The sequence below is a fragment of the Coffea arabica genome, chromosome 5e (assembly GCF_036785885.1).
Source record: "Coffea arabica cultivar ET-39 chromosome 5e, Coffea Arabica ET-39 HiFi, whole genome shotgun sequence".
NCBI lineage: Eukaryota > Viridiplantae > Streptophyta > Magnoliopsida > Gentianales > Rubiaceae > Coffea > Coffea arabica.
The window spans coordinates 672,078-689,464 of NC_092318.1; the positions used below are offsets into that span (position 1 = coordinate 672,078).

At 35.5% G+C, this 17,387-nt stretch overlaps 2 protein-coding genes, 1 non-coding gene and 1 pseudogene across 3 annotated transcripts; 1 reads left to right on the plus strand and 3 right to left on the minus strand.

Annotated features, from left to right (window-relative positions):
* Positions 1-4,368: 4,368 nt before the first annotated feature.
* Positions 4,369-7,028, minus strand: LOC140006351 (uncharacterized; annotated as a pseudogene).
* A 509-nt stretch (positions 7,029-7,537) lies between these two features.
* Positions 7,538-8,017, minus strand: LOC140006352 (uncharacterized). The gene has a single exon (XM_072048165.1). The coding sequence runs from the start codon at positions 8,015-8,017 to the stop codon at positions 7,538-7,540; it is 480 nt and encodes a 159-aa protein (XP_071904266.1).
* LOC113688687 (small nucleolar RNA R71) lies at positions 7,656-7,762 on the plus strand. Its single transcript, XR_003448051.1, has one exon. It is a non-coding gene; the product is annotated as a small nucleolar RNA R71 (small nucleolar RNA).
* A 3,285-nt stretch (positions 8,018-11,302) lies between the features above and the next one.
* Positions 11,303-12,193, minus strand: LOC113688383 (acidic endochitinase-like). Its single transcript, XM_027206192.1, has one exon. The coding sequence runs from the start codon at positions 12,191-12,193 to the stop codon at positions 11,303-11,305; it is 891 nt and encodes a 296-aa protein (XP_027061993.1).
* Positions 12,194-17,387: the final 5,194 nt, after the last annotated feature.

Consider the following 17,387-nt stretch of genomic DNA (forward strand, 5'->3'; position numbering starts at 1 on the left):
CTCGTGTCTCCATACAGCAAATGGCATTGAGGAGCTCTTGCCACTTGGAGCGCGGTGGTCGCGGAACAGGAAGAGGGAGAGTCTGCTGTGCCTCTGTCTCTTGAGCTTCTGCTTGTGGTTCAGTGTGAGGCGGAGGCTGAGTGGAAGTCGAAGTTTCTCCGGTGTCCCGAATCAAAGCAGCTCCAAAATCCGTAGGGATACCCAAGGACCGTAATACTGAAACATTGACCTCATCAACTGCCTTGGTAGTAATGGCTCTCTCTTCACCCAATGGTACCTTGAACTTTTCAAACAGAAGGGTGAGGAGACGAGGGAATCCAAAACAAGTCTCACCGGCTCGAATGCTGGCTGTAGTGCGCATATAGCTAATAATGATGCTGCCGAGAGGGATTCCTGTTAACTACCGACCTATTCCATTCATTATTTTATCCAAAAAGTAAAGGTCGCTATTTCGAACTTCCCTTTTTCCACTCTTCTTAGGTACCACATTAAAAGCGAAGAGATAAATGATAAGGTGGTACCTAGGCTCAAATGAATCGGCATAAACGAGGAGTTTTTTCGAACTTCCTCGTTTATGGTATTGACCCTTAAGACGTGATACGGTTTTGCCCACTTGTCATGGATCACGTGCCTTGAACTCCTTGATCAATTTTACATCTTCTCCGTCGTCCTTGAGTTTGACACATTGAGCTGTTTGCTCCCGGTGGATGGCCATTCTCTTGCCTCGAACCCAAGAGACAATGAAATTTCCACTATGGCTCTGCTTGTTCTCGACATTGGCGTAAAACTCGCGGACCAAGTAGGGGTAATAATGCCTAGGCAACTTCAAAATATTGGCCCATCCGAGTCGACCAAAGGCAGTGGACACCTTATAGTGATCATCCACCTCTGGTGCCAAGTGCTTCTCGATAATAATCTTCTTGGCCAGGCCTGCCTCATACCACTGTTGATTTTCTAGGGAGGTGAATCGCGTGGTATCATAGTCTGGAGGCGGCTCCTCGCGGCTCGTGGATGTTCTCTTACGCCGGGAGCGAGGAGGCGACTCAGGTGAAGGAGTCCGTTCCTCACTCGAGGAAGGAGTAGGAGTACGAATGCGAGCCCTCCTTGTGCGAGCCATAATACCTATATACAAATAAGATGAATATGCATTAGAAACAATATAATCTTGCTCACACATGTTAAATAAGAATTTAAGAAAATTTCGGTAGAGTTTCCCCTTATAAAAGGGCTAAACTCCCTGCCAACAATTGACAATTCCAAGTACATAGCCTATTTAACTACTTCTCGAGCTCAATTGCAACATCAAGGTTACTTAAAATTATCTATCCAAGAGCACATATCCAAAATTCGTAGCATGCTTATTCAAATTCAACCACTTAACATTTATATCCATGGACTTCATACCAATTTGTTCATTTATCAAATGGGGTCGGCTAAATGGCATAAAGATAAGCACCACCACAATTAAAACAAATTCAACCCTTTTTTTTTATAACATTCAATAAGAAACACATCCTTTTACCAAATGGAAGTTGTTCTAATGATCACAAATTGTTCACAATTGTACAATAGTGATTTATAGGAAAGCAAAAATTCAAAAGTCTAAAGAACCAAATGCTCAAACCCAAAAATTGAGAAAAAATCTCAAAAATATCACCAAATCTGCAATTCACTCAATACTAAGCATAACAATTGTTGTAACAACTTATTTTAGCACAATGTAGCACAATTGTATCAAGAAATTCAAACAAAAATGCATTTATCACAATATTCCCAAAAACTAAAAAAATATAAAATTAGAAGTTATGAAATCTCAAAGAGAATTGCAAATTGTTACCTCAAATGTGTAGATTGATGATGGAGGATGAAAATGATGCAAAATCTAACACAGAAACAAGCCAAAATACCCCCTAAATTGAAGAATTTCCGTTCGGCCAAAATTCCCTTTTTGAAGATCAAAACCCACAAAATTGATGTTTTTGCTACAAAATTGTTAAGGGTTTATGTTCACAAGAGTGTTTGGGATGTTTTTGTGTTGAAGGATTAGAGGTTAAACGGATGAAATGGAAGAATGGAGAGGGGAACTAGGGTTTCGGGGAGAGAGAATGAGAGGAAAGTTGGAAAATGAGGAACTGAGGCTGCGGTTCTGCTTTATCCGCGAACCAATCTGAGCTCGGATCGGTTCTGAAAGTCCTCGGATTCGACAGGGTTCGGATTTGTCTCACCAGAAACACAGACGAGCTCTCGGATCCATCTAGGTTGAATTGGATCCGCGCTCGGATCAGTGGATCCGCGCTCGGATCCATCTGGGCTTTTCGGATCCGAGCTCGGATCTGTCTTTCTCTGCACTAATTGCAGAAACTGCAATTTTTTAAACTTTTTCTCCCTTTTCCGGCCAATTCCAAATTACACATTCGACAAACTTTTTATCAATTCCAACCTCCCACGCACATGTAATATACCGTAAACACAATATCCAACCTCTCAAAACACATCAAACGCATCTTCATTGAAAATCGATGGGTGAGGTTCTTTGATCATTTTTGCACTTTTACACCAAAATGGCATTTTTGGGCATTAAATGCGCATCAAATGAGTTCATGAGCATTTATAACCATGTTATCACCAAAACTTACTTAAAATATACTTGAAATGCACAATGTATATATATGCATGGGAATTTTAAGCACTTAAAACACAATTTGGTAAGAAAACCTCCCTTTTTACACTTGCTCTTCAATTGTACTTCCAAGATGGATGATAACACTCCCGTACCTCCTACAAACAAGTGAAATACATTTAATTAGTCAATTAAATCACACCAAAATGTAAGAAACACATAAAAACACACAAATACACTATTATTATTGGGTTGCCTCCCAACAAGCGCTTTTGTTTATAGTCGTTTGCTGACTCTCCTATAACTTCTTTAACTCTCCATTGCATTTGCTAAGGAGTAAATTATTCCTTTAGGAACCTTTTCTCTGGCCAAATAAAGCTTCAATCTTTGGCCATTTACTTTGAATGGAGAACCATTTTCTCCTTTTATTTCCACTGCTCCATAAGGAAACATGCGAACCACTTCAAATGGCCCGGACCATCGAGGCTTAAGCTTTCCAGGGAATAATTTAAGCCTTGAGTTAAACAACAACACCGTTTGCCCTTCTTCAAAATGCTTAGGAAGAATGTGTTTATCATGACAAAATTTCACTTTTTCTTTGTAAATCTTGGCATTCTTATACGAAATTAACCGCGATTCTTCCAATTCGCTTAACTCGAGCATTCTTTTTTCACCTGCAGATTTAAAATCAAAATTAATAGCCTTAATTGCCCAATAAGCTCTATATTCTATTTTTACAGGTATATGACACACTTTCCCATAAATAAGCTTATATGGAGACATTCCCAACGGTGTTTTAAATGCCGTTCTATACGCCCATAAAGCATCTCCAAGCTTATTTGACCAATCCTTTCTCGATCGGTTGACCGTTTTCTCAAAAATGATTTTAATTTCCCGGTTGGCCAACTCCGCTTGACCATTGGCTTGAGGATGATAAGGGAGTGACTTTTTATGCCTGCATCCATATTTAAGCAACAAAGTGTCAATAATTTTATTACAAAAATGCTTACCTTTGTCGCTTATTATTGCCTTTGGGACTCCAAACCTACAAAATATGTTCCGTTTAAGGAACTTAAGTACAACTTTAGCATCATTAGTTTGTGAAGGAATAGCCTCCACCCATTTAGAGACATAATCAACTGCTAAAAGAATGTACTTATTATTATATGAACTAGGAAATGGTCCCATAAAATCAATGCCCCAAATGTCAAATAGCTCAACTTCCAAATATGCAGTCAAAGGCATTTCATTCTTTCTTGAGATATTACCGATTCTTTGGCATTGATCACAACTTTTAACCCAATTTCTAGCATCTTGGTACATAGTAGGCTAATAAAATCCAGATTGCCATATTTTTGCTATGATTTTAATTGTGCTAAAATGACTTCCCGTTTCAACTGTATGACAATGCATTAAAATACTATGTACCTCATCTTCCGGAACACATCTTCTAATTATTCCATTTGCACAATGTTTGTAAAAGAATGGTTCCTCCCAAAAGTAATGTTTAGCATCATTTAAAAATTTTTTTCTTTGATGAGAATTCAAATCACTTGGTATAACTCCACTAACTACAAAATTAACTAGATCAGCATACCATGGTGATTTATAAATTGCCATTAAAAACTCATATGGAAATTCTTCTTAATGGAAGAATGGTTTTCTTGAGGCATGTTTTCCAATCTAGAAAGATGATCAGCAACTAAGTTCTCGGATCCTTTTTTATCTTTGATCTCCAAGTCAAATTCCTACAATAATAAAATCCATCGAATTAGTCGCGATTTTGCATCTTTCTTATTTAACAAATATTTGAGTGCTGTATGGTCGGTATAAATGATAACTTTAGATCCTACTAAATACGATCTAAACTTATCCAATGCAAATATCACTGCTAGCAACTCCTTCTCTATTGTTGCATAGTTGACTTGGGTTTCATTTAACATTTTACTTGCATAATAAATGACATGAAGTCGCTTATCATGTTTTTGCTCAAGAACATCCCCAACTGCAAAATCACTTGTATCACACATTAATTCGAATGGCACGCTCCAATTCGGTGATGTTAGTATGGGTGCGTAGACAAGTTCCTTCTTCAACCTATTAAAAGCAAGTAAACACTCATCATTAAAGTGAAAAGAAACTTCTTTTACAAGTAATTCACATAAGCGTGTAGCAATCTTGGAGAAATCCTTAATAAATCGCCAATAAAATCCCACGTGTCCAAGAAATCTGCGAATGCCTTTCACATTTGTAGGTGGAGGTATTCTCTCAATAACCTCTATTTTTGCTTGATCAACCTCAATACCTTATGAAGAAATTTTGTGGCCTAGCACAATACCCTCACAAACTATGAAGTGACATTTTTCCCAATTGAGTACAAGGTTTGTTTCTTCACATCTCTGCAAAATTAGATCTAAATTGTTAAGACAATCATCATAAGTAGATCCAAATACAGAAAAATCATCCATGAAGATTTTCATAATTTTCTCATTAAAATCAGAGAAAATTGCCATCATGCATCGTTGGAAGGTGGCCGGTGCATTGCACAGTCCAAAAGGCATCTTTCGAAATGCAAAAGTGTCGTAAGGACAAGTGAATGTAGTTTTCTCTTGATCTTCCGGTGCAATGACTATTTGATTGTATCCTGAAAACCATCCAAGAAACAATAAAATTCATATCCGGCCAATCTTTCTACCATTTGATCAAGAAAAGGTGAAGGGAAATGATCATTTTTAGTAGTTGCATTCAATTTCCTATAATCTATACAAACTCTCCACCCAACCACAACTCTAGAGGGAATCATTTCATCATTTTTACCATGTACTATGGTTATCCCACCTTTCTTTGGCACTACATGAATAGGAGAAATCCAAACACTATCAGAAATTGGAAAAATTATACCTGCATCCAACCATTTAAGGATTTCTACTCTTATCACTTCTTTCATGTTTGGATTTAACCTTCTTTGAATTTCAACCACTGGTTTAGATTTCTCTTCCAATAAAATCCTGTGCATACAAATAGTTGGATTAATTTCTTTGATATCAGAAATTGTCCATCCTATAGCCTTCAAATGCTTCCTTAAAACACGTAATAACTTGTCTAATTGTTCCTCATCTAATGCTGCATTGACGATTACCGGCAATGTCTCATTTTCTCCAAGAAACGCATATTTGAGGTGCTTAGGCAATGGCTTAAGCTCAAGCTGTGGTGCTTGCTCACACGATGGTGGAGGTAGCCATTTGCTCAGTCCTAACTCCTCATATGCATTTCTCCTTTTGTAAGAAACATGTGCCTGCAAAAATTCAATCATTTTTTCAACTTGTTCCTCTTGTATACCTATACCATTAAGACAAAGTTCAAGAGAATCATTATCAAGATTAACTTGACTCATTTCTAATGCCAATTCATCACATATGTCAACCGAATAAATATGGTCAGTAAAAGAGGGATATTTCTCCACTTTACTTAAATCAAATTCCACTTCCTCTTCACCGATTTGGAACTTGAACTTACCACATTTGACATCTATTATTGTACCTGCAGTGGCCAGAAATGGTCTACCAAGTATAATAGGTACATTTACATCTTCCTCCATGTCTAAAACAACAAAATCAACAGGAATAATGAATTTCTGCACTTTAATGAGCACATTCTCCAATATGCCCATTGGATGTCTAATAGACCTGTCAGCCAATTGCAAGGAAATGTTAGTCCGCTTTAACTCTTTCAACCCCAATTGCCTAGCCACAGTTAAAGGGATCAATGACACACTTGCACCAAGGTCACAAAGTGCTTTAGAAAATTCTACATTACCAATAGTGCAAGGAACTGTGAAACTCCCTGGATCTTTCAACTTTGGTGGCAATTTATTTTGTATGATTGCACTACATTCTTCCGTTAATGCAATTGTCTCACTATCTACCAACTTCCTTTTCTTGGACATTATCTCCTTGAGAAATTTTGCGTATGAAGGAATCTGCAAAATCGCATCAACAAAAGGTATATTAATATGTAATTGTTTAAAAATGTTGACAAATTTCTCAAATTCTTTGTCATTTCTCGAAGGCTTCAATCTTTGAGGAAATGGCACTGGTGGAGGAATTGGTGTTGTATCTCCCATTTGTGATTCATTTTCCTCCATCTTTTCTTTCCCTTTGATATTCTTGCCTTCCTCTCCTAACTCACTCATTTGCTTATTTTCTCTTCTTTCAAACTCTCTTCCACTTTCAACTACCGGCGGCTCTCCTAATTCCTTACCACTACGGAGGGTTATAGCCTTCACATGCTCCCTTGGGTTCACCTCAGTCTTGCTAGGTAAGTCCCCTTGGTTGCGATTATTAACCGCATTAGTAATTTGGCCTAATTGGACCTCAACATTCCTGTACAAATTGGTGAGTTGGTCCATCCTTCCTTCAATTCAAACCGTTGAGTAGTGGCACTGGCTAACTTTTCAATTTTATCATTTGATACATTTGCCAGCTTGTCAATTGCCAATTCCCAAGCTGGTTTGGACTCCTGCAGTGGTTGTTTCGGTTGAAAATCCGATGGATTGACTGGTCTTTGTTGGTTCCCTTGATCCTTCCATCCAAAATTCGGGTGATTACGCCATCCTGGTTTATAAGTATTGGAGTATGGATTGTTTTGGGGTGAACGGTTGTAGTTGTTGAGATATTGAACCTATTCGCTACTAGCACACATAAAATCATCATGATCTCCGCCGCAAGTGGTACAACATGCAACAACTACTCCTTGATTAGAACTAGAACCAACTTGCCTATTAAGCATCTTAACCACATTATCCATCTTTGCACTTAACATATTCAAGATATCTATTTCGAGCATACCTGCGGTTCTCCTTGTATTATCTCGTTCGTTTACCCATTGGTAGTTGTTAGCAGCCATTTCTTCAATCAATTATTGAGCTTCCTCAGCTGTCTTTCCCATCAAAGCTCCTCCTGCTGCCGCATCTACATGCGTCTTTGTTCGATAGGTGAGACCATTATAAAATGTTTGGACTACTAGCCAATCGGGTAGACCATGATGAGGACATCTTCGTTGCAATTCCCGATAACGCTCCCAAGCTTCATACAATGTCTCTCCTTCCTGTTGAGAGAAACTAGTTATATCCATTCTCAATTTAGCAGTTTTTCCAGGTGGAAAGAATTTATTAAGAAAAGCTTTAGCTAATTCATCCCAAGTTGTAAAAGTATTTGGAGGATGAGATTGTAACCAAACCTGGGCCTTGTCCCTTAGCGAAAATGGAAACAATCGAAGTTTAATTGCATCATCACTAACACCATTGAACTTAATTGTGTCACAGATTTCAAGAAATGTTGACAAGTGAGAATTTGGATCTTCGGTAGCATTACCTCCATATTGAGATTGTTGTACCATTTGAATCAATGATTGTTTAATCTCAAAATTATTGGCATTTACCGTTGGCCTTACAATGCTAGTTTGAGAACCTTATGTTTCCGGTGAAGCAAAATCTCGTAGAATTCGCCTATTTTGATCATTTTCCGCCATTTCTTCCTCAAATGGTAACTCTATCAAGATTTCCTCTATCGGCTGTCAAACCTCTTGTTCCTTTTGATGCAGTGTATTCCTCCTTTGTCTCCGTAATGTTCTTTCAATTTCAGGATCGAAATGTGCAACTTCTCGATTTGATCAGTGCATACACTATAAATAAAAACAAGAGAAATTTTTGCAGTTTTAATTCAACAATTTGAATAAAAACAATGAAAATATCTAAATTAATAGAGATGATTAGACCCTAATATTGCCGCTCCCCGGCAACGGCGCCAAAAACTTGACGGGACTTTTATATCAATACAAGTTTAAATCCGATTTTACATCCGTTGGACTGCAAGTATACAGGTCAAAATTATAATACAAGGTGTGTATCGGGTCGATCCCACAAGGAGCAAATTAACCAATTACTAGGTCCTTATTTTCTCTATTATTTCGACTATTGAATGAATTTGAGCAAAGAAATGCAATACAAATGTCTACAAATCTAATCTGCAATTCTATTTTAACAAATGCTAAATACAAATGGAGAAATTTCACTCAAAAAAGAATTTAGGGATATAGATTCCACTTATGGCATAAACAACACAAATGAATGGATTTACCTCTTGTTATTATTCTTGTTTAACCAGAGATTCATTTCCAAAATTACCAAGTCTCATTCTCATGATGAAATGGCCTAGAGTAGTTTAGTTTTCCCTATTTTCATGATGAAATACTAATACTCCTCTGTTTTCTTTCATGAAATGCTAAGTAATCCACTTAAGTGTATCTCTATTTTCATGAACATACAACTTAAGCTCTACTCATGTGTTTCCATTGTTACTACCAATTCTCATTGAACAATAACAACTATAAACATGCTATTGGTAATCAATCAATAACAAGTAATCACAGCTACACAAGTAGACAAGTTAATACAAGATACAACAAGTGTAAATCATATTCAATTCATATTATTTAGCCATAAGTTTCATCTACTCCCTAGATAAAGAAAATTAGCTACTCATGAATGATTTAACAATCAAACTCACAAATTTATTAATGCAAAACATCATAAAGTACAAGTACAAGAAAGATAAAAGAAAGCTTAGCCAATAGAAGATGAAGCTCTCCAATTCCTGCTATGCTCTTGCACAATATGATTATAAGTGAAAACTCCAAAAGCTTCTCAAAAAACTCTTAACTAGAGAGAAAGTTGTTACAAGATGAAAAACTAGTTACGTATGGTTATCTCCTGCTTCTCTCTTGTGTCTCTGCATAAAAGGTGGTAGAAAGGCAATATTTTCTCCTTCATGATTTCAACCACTTAGATTTTGTAAAGGAAGTCAAAAGATATATTGTTTTGACTTCTCAATAACTCATTTTGTCTTCCTTTTTGTTGCAGAAGCATGTGCCACCGAATTCACTCACTCCAAATAGCTGAAAAGTTGTGTGAAAAGTGAGAAAAAACGGCCGTGCCACTTGCAGGAGAGAGAAGCAGATCCGAACCTCGGATCCGAGGGGTGAAAATGGATCCGAGCTCGGATCTTCAGGATCCAAGGCCTTTATCATATGAATCCGAGCTCGGATCGCTTTGTCCTCGGATACACTGCTCCAGAAGGCTCGGATCCCTCTTGTTCACACGAATCCGAATCTCGGATCCGTGTTGATCAAATTTCCAGTTTTTCACTTCTTTCCTTTCGGATCTGTGTTGATCAAATTTCCAGTTTTTCACTTCTTTCGTTTTTCTACATTTTTGCTCCCAATTTCTCGGATCCGTGTTGATCAAATTTTCAGTTTTTCACTTCTTTCCTTTTTCTACATTTTTGCTCCCAATTTCTTTTGTACTTTGTCCTCTGGACGATCTTTACATTTCTTTCAGTTCGTGCATGAATTTCATACATCAATAATCTTCACAATTTCACAAAATTAACGCATTAATCCACTCATTTATCAAGTTTTGAACACTTAAATAATATTTAAGCAATTATCACCAAAAGAGTTCAAATATGGCTTTAATCTTCTCAAAACATACCAAAAATTCATGCCAAATTTGTACAAAATATACGTTAAATATTCACTTATCAAGAAAATTGATAGTGACGCCAAACGTTAAGGGGTTAAAGTGATAACAACCCTAAAACAAAATTAATACTATTCAATTAGAATCAAATGAGTAATAATCTACCACAATTTTTTTTTGCATATTTAATCTGTCACAATAATCTGCCATAATGCCCAAGTCACAATGATGCGAGATATGGGATGCATATGGGCCATATTTCAAGTTTCAAGTAGTTCGAGTTTTTGTTAGTAGCTTAATAGTTTATTTTCAACATTTCTAATTAATTTGACAGGAATAAACTTGATCCAAGATCTCATGTTGAGTTGGATCTGAATTAATTGTCAAGTCCATTAGTTAATTGGGTCATTTTGTTAGTTATTTCCTTGTGTAATAAATGGCCAGCAATAAGTCTATTAATTGGGCCGTGAGTTAGTTGGTTTAGGTTTTATGTCTTGTAAAGTTATAAATATAGCCCCGTGCAACATTTTTTAGGGTCAAGTAATAAAAATTTCAAGTGAGTTGTCTCCTTTTATGGAATTTCTTGACGGAACTTAAGTTTTTTCTTAAACTCTATCAAGTATTTAGCTTGAATACTTGTGGTGTTTAAGGTAAGATAATCACATCATTTTATTTTTTCAAGTCAATAACTAATCCCCTAGGTTTCTAGAGACGGTTCTCTTTAAATCTAACAAGGTAGTTGTTATTTCATAACTTGTTCAAGATAGATCTTTCCTCTGTTTGGTACGAACCTGATAGGTGCTTTGAAGTCAAATGACAAAAAGTGGTTTGAAAAAAAAAAGTTAAGAGGACTAATTGGGTGCTTTGTTTTGATAAAGCAAGGATCGTCGTCAAATTACCTTTAATCCATCGAAAAATTCATCTAATAAGAAAATTAGCAAGCTCTGATTTCTTGAAACTAATCTAAGAGATGCAGCGAAACAATGTTTAATACTGTAGTTTGTGAGTTGTCCAGATCTCTCAGTACCTGTTCATGCAAGAGATAACGCAAAGCACAATATTTATCCTCCAACATTTTATTTAATTTGGGAATTCATAACCCATAGTTATACATTTCATTCCTCTCAGTAGGTAACGAGAGGAACTTAGTCGATGGCGGAGAACTTATTCATGGACTTTTTACCAGAAGCCAGAAGTACACCAGAACTAAAATTGCACTCGTATTTGCCCTCAAACACCATGAGCGTTCCAAATTTGGGAAACTGCACCACAAAGAACGTCCTTGTAAATAGATCATCACATGGGATGAAACCGTCGGTGTCGGGATTTCTAGTTATTCCCAGGGATAATGTAGTATTATATTTGTCTAGATAACAATACCATGCAATCCAAATGGGTGGATAGAATTTACATGAAGGATCACCGAAAAATTGCACCCACACGTGGTCAAAGACGCCAGTTTTGATAGCATCGTCAAGATAATAGTCAGGAATTTGACAAAGTGGTGCTGCAGATAAGTACACCTTTCTTTCAGGTGTGCTATAATTCCTGAGCGCCTGGGCGAGAACATCCAGACTCTGGTTTGATCCGCTTTGGATACGGAAGTCTATTCCATCTACAGTAGCATTGAGAGGACCAGGGCCTGAATTATTACTCAAAAAATTGTTCCAGATATATTCTGCAACATTGTGAGCATCATCAGAAGAAAGATCAGGCCTCCCACCAAGGGAAAGTAATACTTTGATGCCTTGAGCCTTGCAGAAATCTATCATATGACCTAGGTAGGCGCAGCCAGCCGGGTAGCTCGGATTGCACTTGTCATCCATGTTCAAGACTGGTCTGTTACCCTCCAAATATAGGGAAGCGAGAACCGCGTAGCGATACATACTGTTGTTGCACATCTCAGCCAGGTTTTCATCATGAAGACTTTGGCCCCAGTAGAACCCAACTCCTTCGCCTTCTGAGGACCTGATCAAGGATGAAATCATCAGCAGGGGTATTATTGCTAAGAAGAGGGGTCGTAAACTAGCAGCCATGTTGAATATTTTTTTGAGTTGTTTTGCAGTGGTGATTTTGGCTGCCGAATGACGGACCATTTATAGAAGACTTCATCGTAGGTGCCAAATTCAACATGTGCCAAACAGTACTTATTCACATTCTAATTACTTAGTTTGAAGAATAGTTACCATTCAGCATCAGCAGACACTCTCTGAAACAAAAACAAGCAAAATTCAACCGTAAAAATTCAAAAATTTCACTCTCTGAAACAAAAGCAAACATACATAGCAAACTCGAATTTCTAGCATGGAAGCAACAGAGAAGGCTAGACTCTACATTATTCTACTAGTATATGTCAAGCCTGCAACAAAATTATTTTTTGGTGCAGAAAGCAATTACTTAGTCAAATATAAATTCTAAATCCTTCATGTAAAGATAAAAAAAAAAAGGTCCTTCACATACGTTATGCATAAAAAATCACTAATATATACATTATCAATGCAAGAAAAATAGTTGCATAAAAGAACAATTCATGGCTTCGAATTTTCATTGTGAAAATTAATTGATCTTTTATAAGCACTAATCATATTCCACGCACACAGTATTACATTTTGACCTATGAGTATCTAGTTGCTAAATTAACCTTTTAAATTGAGAATCTTGCCAGCTCAAGAATAAATAACCCTGATAGAAATATGTATTTGCATGTACCCAACCATCACCCTGTCTTTGTTGAGATGTGGCTGCTACCCCTACACTCAAAATATGACGTCGACTTTGATTTTAACCTAATAAAGTGAGGGAAGCATAAGCTATGAAATATGACATCTAAACCAGTTAAGGTTTGGTGTTGAAATAAGTATTAATAACCATATGCAGACAGCAGCTTAAAATCAGTCTCCAAAGATTCCTGCTACGGAAACCAATCACACGAACGGCTTTTGCTTTCTCAAGATTTTGATGCTCTTAACCTGTTTCTTACCATATCACAATCACAATAACAATATTATCATTCCACTACAATTAAAATTTAAAATTTTGCATTTTCCAAATAACATAATAAGAAGAATATTCTTTCCATATGTATATTTCCATATGCTAAAAGAAATGGCCTCCACGTATGACATTGGTTTTCAAAAAATAAATTACATGCATGTATTCTGTGCCATACAATTTTAATGAATTACGTAATATTCATAGGTATTACTACGCCAAATGAAATGAAAGTTGTGACAAAGCTACTGATATTTTTTTGACCACGTATTTAATCATTAGGGTATAAGTTTATTATTTACAAAAACAATTAAGGTAGAGAAAGCAGAACTATCAAAGTGGGACGGAGGGAGTATATCATATGTCCTTGGACGGATTGTAGGCCTTAGCTACGTACCCAAAATTTGGAAGTAATTCAGGAGCAAACCCCCTGCAAATTCCTAGAAATATTGTTGAAAAAAAATCACAAAAGTGGAATTCTATGGGAGGCTTTTCTAACCTTAACATCGTCGCATACATCAAATACAGCGATGGGGTGAATTTTTTTTTTTTTTTGCTTAAAAAAATTATCCTGAATGATTTTTCGAAAAAAGTCTTGTATCGCCGCGTCTTTTTGAAATAAAAATTTCTTTTTGAGGCATTTTAAAAAATTAAAGAAAATCACTCTATTGCGGTGTTTTGATGTATGCAGCAACATTAAGTTTTGAAAAAACCCCCCACATTATTCCGTTTTTGTGATATTTTCTCACCAGCAATATTTATAAAATTTTGCCTTAAACATCAGAAGCCAAATTTGCGTGAAGGAAGTAAAATTAACTGGAAGAACAGAAAAAAATTGGTTTGACACAATAATACTTCAGGGGTAGGTGGATATGCAAAAATGAAAAACACACCTGAAGTTCGAATGAAGCAGGAGATGATCGACTATTTGTATAAAACTGAAGGGTGTATAGATTATAGAATACATTACACAATTTATTTTGTCAAAAACTGATGACAAATCATTATTCCTAAGCTTTACATGCTTAGCTGACGAAAGAGTTATGATGGTTTATACTTAATTGTTAGTTGATGTATATGAGTAATCATATACATAATGGACATAATGGCCTTCTAATTTGAATCAAAAGTGAAATGTTGTCAATGAAATCGAAGTTGAGATTGAAATTGATAATAGGTAATGATTAAAACTGTTGACTTTAGTTTAGAGTAGTAAATACAGAATTGAAATAGTCTTAATTAAAATTGAAATCGGGAATTTTATTTTGCAAATTCTAAATTGGAATCGTAATTGATTAAGTTGGTCAATTAGCATATAGATGAATGATCATAAACATGATTCACATATTTGAACTAAGATAGACGTCATAATCCTTTTTTTTTTTTTGTGGGAGGGGGTTTTATTCTCTAAGCAGTTAAGTCATAAAATTTATGGACGGTAGATTGAAAAGATTTGAAAAATTGGCAATCAAGTAATTGTGAAAAATGTTTGCAATCAGCCAAGTGCATGAAATTCTCGGAGAGTAATTTCAATTTTCAAAAGAAAAATATGAATAAGAGTAAATGTGAGTTGATTGAACAATAAATTTGGCTATTTCGTTAGTTTATACTATCTCCGCATGTTAACAATTTCATTGTTTCATTAGAAAAACAATTTGATTTCATATTCACCCAATCAAAGTGGAATTGAATTGAAATCCAAACTCAATATGAATCTTTTGACAGATTTTATCGATATTAAAATTTGGTTAAAACACCAACCTCGGTTCTAGTTAACCCTTGTATGTTTTTTTAAGTAAAGTTAGTAATTGATAATAATGTCATAGTGTGTTCATGTGTGAGTAGCTATTAAGTAAATAGGCTATTAAGTATTGTGATTTTAATCATAATGTAAATGATAATTAAGATTATTAATAATCCACAATACTTTGGGGGTTCCCACCCTAGAAGCGACCGTCGTAATCTTTGAGGGCTCCCGCCTTTGGCACTCGACGTTGGAGGGGGCTTTCTGTACGATAAGGTTCCCTCAATAGCTGTTCTCTCCACGTGACACACACACACACACACTAAATCTGTTTTCTTAACAGAGTTCACACTGAATTATGTCTCTCTATGCACATTTTCTTCATGGTACATGACATTGATTGACACTAACATCATCGTACACCCCGATTGTGACCATTCTGGTCCTTTAACAAAATAAATGGGACCAGTCCACACTGAATTATATCCTTCCAAGCCACGGAGCTTTAGCTTGGTAAAGGAAATAAATCCCTCTTTTTGAGATTTAGGTCGGGGATTCGAATTTTCACTTGCAGTGAAAAAAAAGTTCAAAGAAGGTGCCAGAGCACTTCTTTGATATAGTTGGATTTGTATACCTACTAACCACTTATACAGTCTTTCTAGACTTTCCTTCCCTGTAGAATAGGATAGATTAGGTTATACGAATGTTATCATTACAGTAAAAAAAAAAAAGAATTATATCCTATAACAGCAATAAGTTTCTTTTGCAATCATTGCCCAAACCCAATCAATTTTTTTGCATCACCATAAACCAATTAATATTTCTAGGAACTAGGCAAGAAAGTAACCCTTATGCATAAGATTTAAGTTGAAAATTTGGCATTCAGGTCTAAACACACCTTGGTCAACAGTAATTTTTTCTAGGAAAAAGGTAAATAATATATAATCTCCCTAAAGTTTTACATTTTAGCATATGAAGCCAGAAGTTTTAATATATCCACATCACCCCCACGATTTTATGCAAACTAAAAAATACACAAAAAGCACCACCGGTCATTGTGATTGAATCAAATGCGCCCCAAAAATACATGCAATAGAATCGTAATATCTACTTAATTCACCTAAAAATTGTATAGATATCTACTTTACCCCTGAAGTTTTTGCATTTATTTACATAATTCCCTATAAATTGATGGATATCTACTTAATTATGTAGGGTTTCTTGCATGCTCATCTATTTAATCAATCATAGATAACATACTTCACCCTATAGCTTTGTGTTCACTGGGACAAGTGAAGAGTCTTGCATATTGTGATATCAATGATTTAACTTTAAACCGTTATCAAATAAATTTAATGCAAATCATAAATGAGGTTCTCTTTTTCATTGGATTTTTCTCCCTTGATCTGTCCATTTGTTTAATATCTTAATTGCTAAATTTATAAAATCAACACGAGTTATAATATATATCATCACTTGTGTCAATTATACATGAAACGATGTAGTTTAATATGAATTAGCAATGAAGTATGAGTGCGTGCAAACATTTGTCAAATTATAAAATTTTTTATTTTTATTAACCACATAAAAATGGCACATTCACAAAAAAAAAAGTGTCAGCACAATTAGCCCTTCCAAACTATTGTGTGTCCATATTATTTTGGGACCATTCCATGATTATTATGTCCATACAAAATCAGTCAAGTTTCAATTAGTGCCCTTCCTTCTTGTTAAACATTTTTGTCATCAAAACAAACAAATTAATTTTTGATTCTATTTATCCAATATGTGGAGATTTGATTAATGGTGAAAAATCTGGTGTGGTGATAACTTTTATTAAATAGTTAAAATAACTTTCACTTTGCTTGATATTGACGAAGTTCTATCATGAACCAAATTTTAATAAAATCTAAACACCCCATATTCTGTAATTATACAGATCATTTATTTAGTATAGTGGATATTAAGTGTCAACCCCACAAGGAAGATTGTTAATTGCCAATGGTTTTCGAACTCCTTTATTATTTAGACCATCACAAATACGAGAAAATTAAATCTGCACTACAAGTATAAAATAAAAGTAACCAAAAAAGAATAGAAATCTCCTAGGGTTATGGAATTACTCACTACTCTTGCAAGTGAAATTATCGGTTACTTGAATGTTATTATCTTGACTGGTTATGGCATAATTTCTTAAAACATGTAAAACCTACTCTTGTAGTAAATCAATTATACCTGTAGCTAATTCATACCTACTCTAGTGATTATGAAATTAATTACAAACTTATTTCTTCTATGAGATTACATAGAACAAGCCACCAAAGTAACAAAGGTGCATCCCTACTCTTCTGAGTGTACTCTCTAGATTTAGCACTTATTTGAACTAATATTAAATCCCAATTCTCATTGCAAATTTAACATCTTAAAATTATCATAATTAATGGTACCAAGTTAATCATGATTAAAGGAGTAAACATATCACAGGGGTTCCCCTT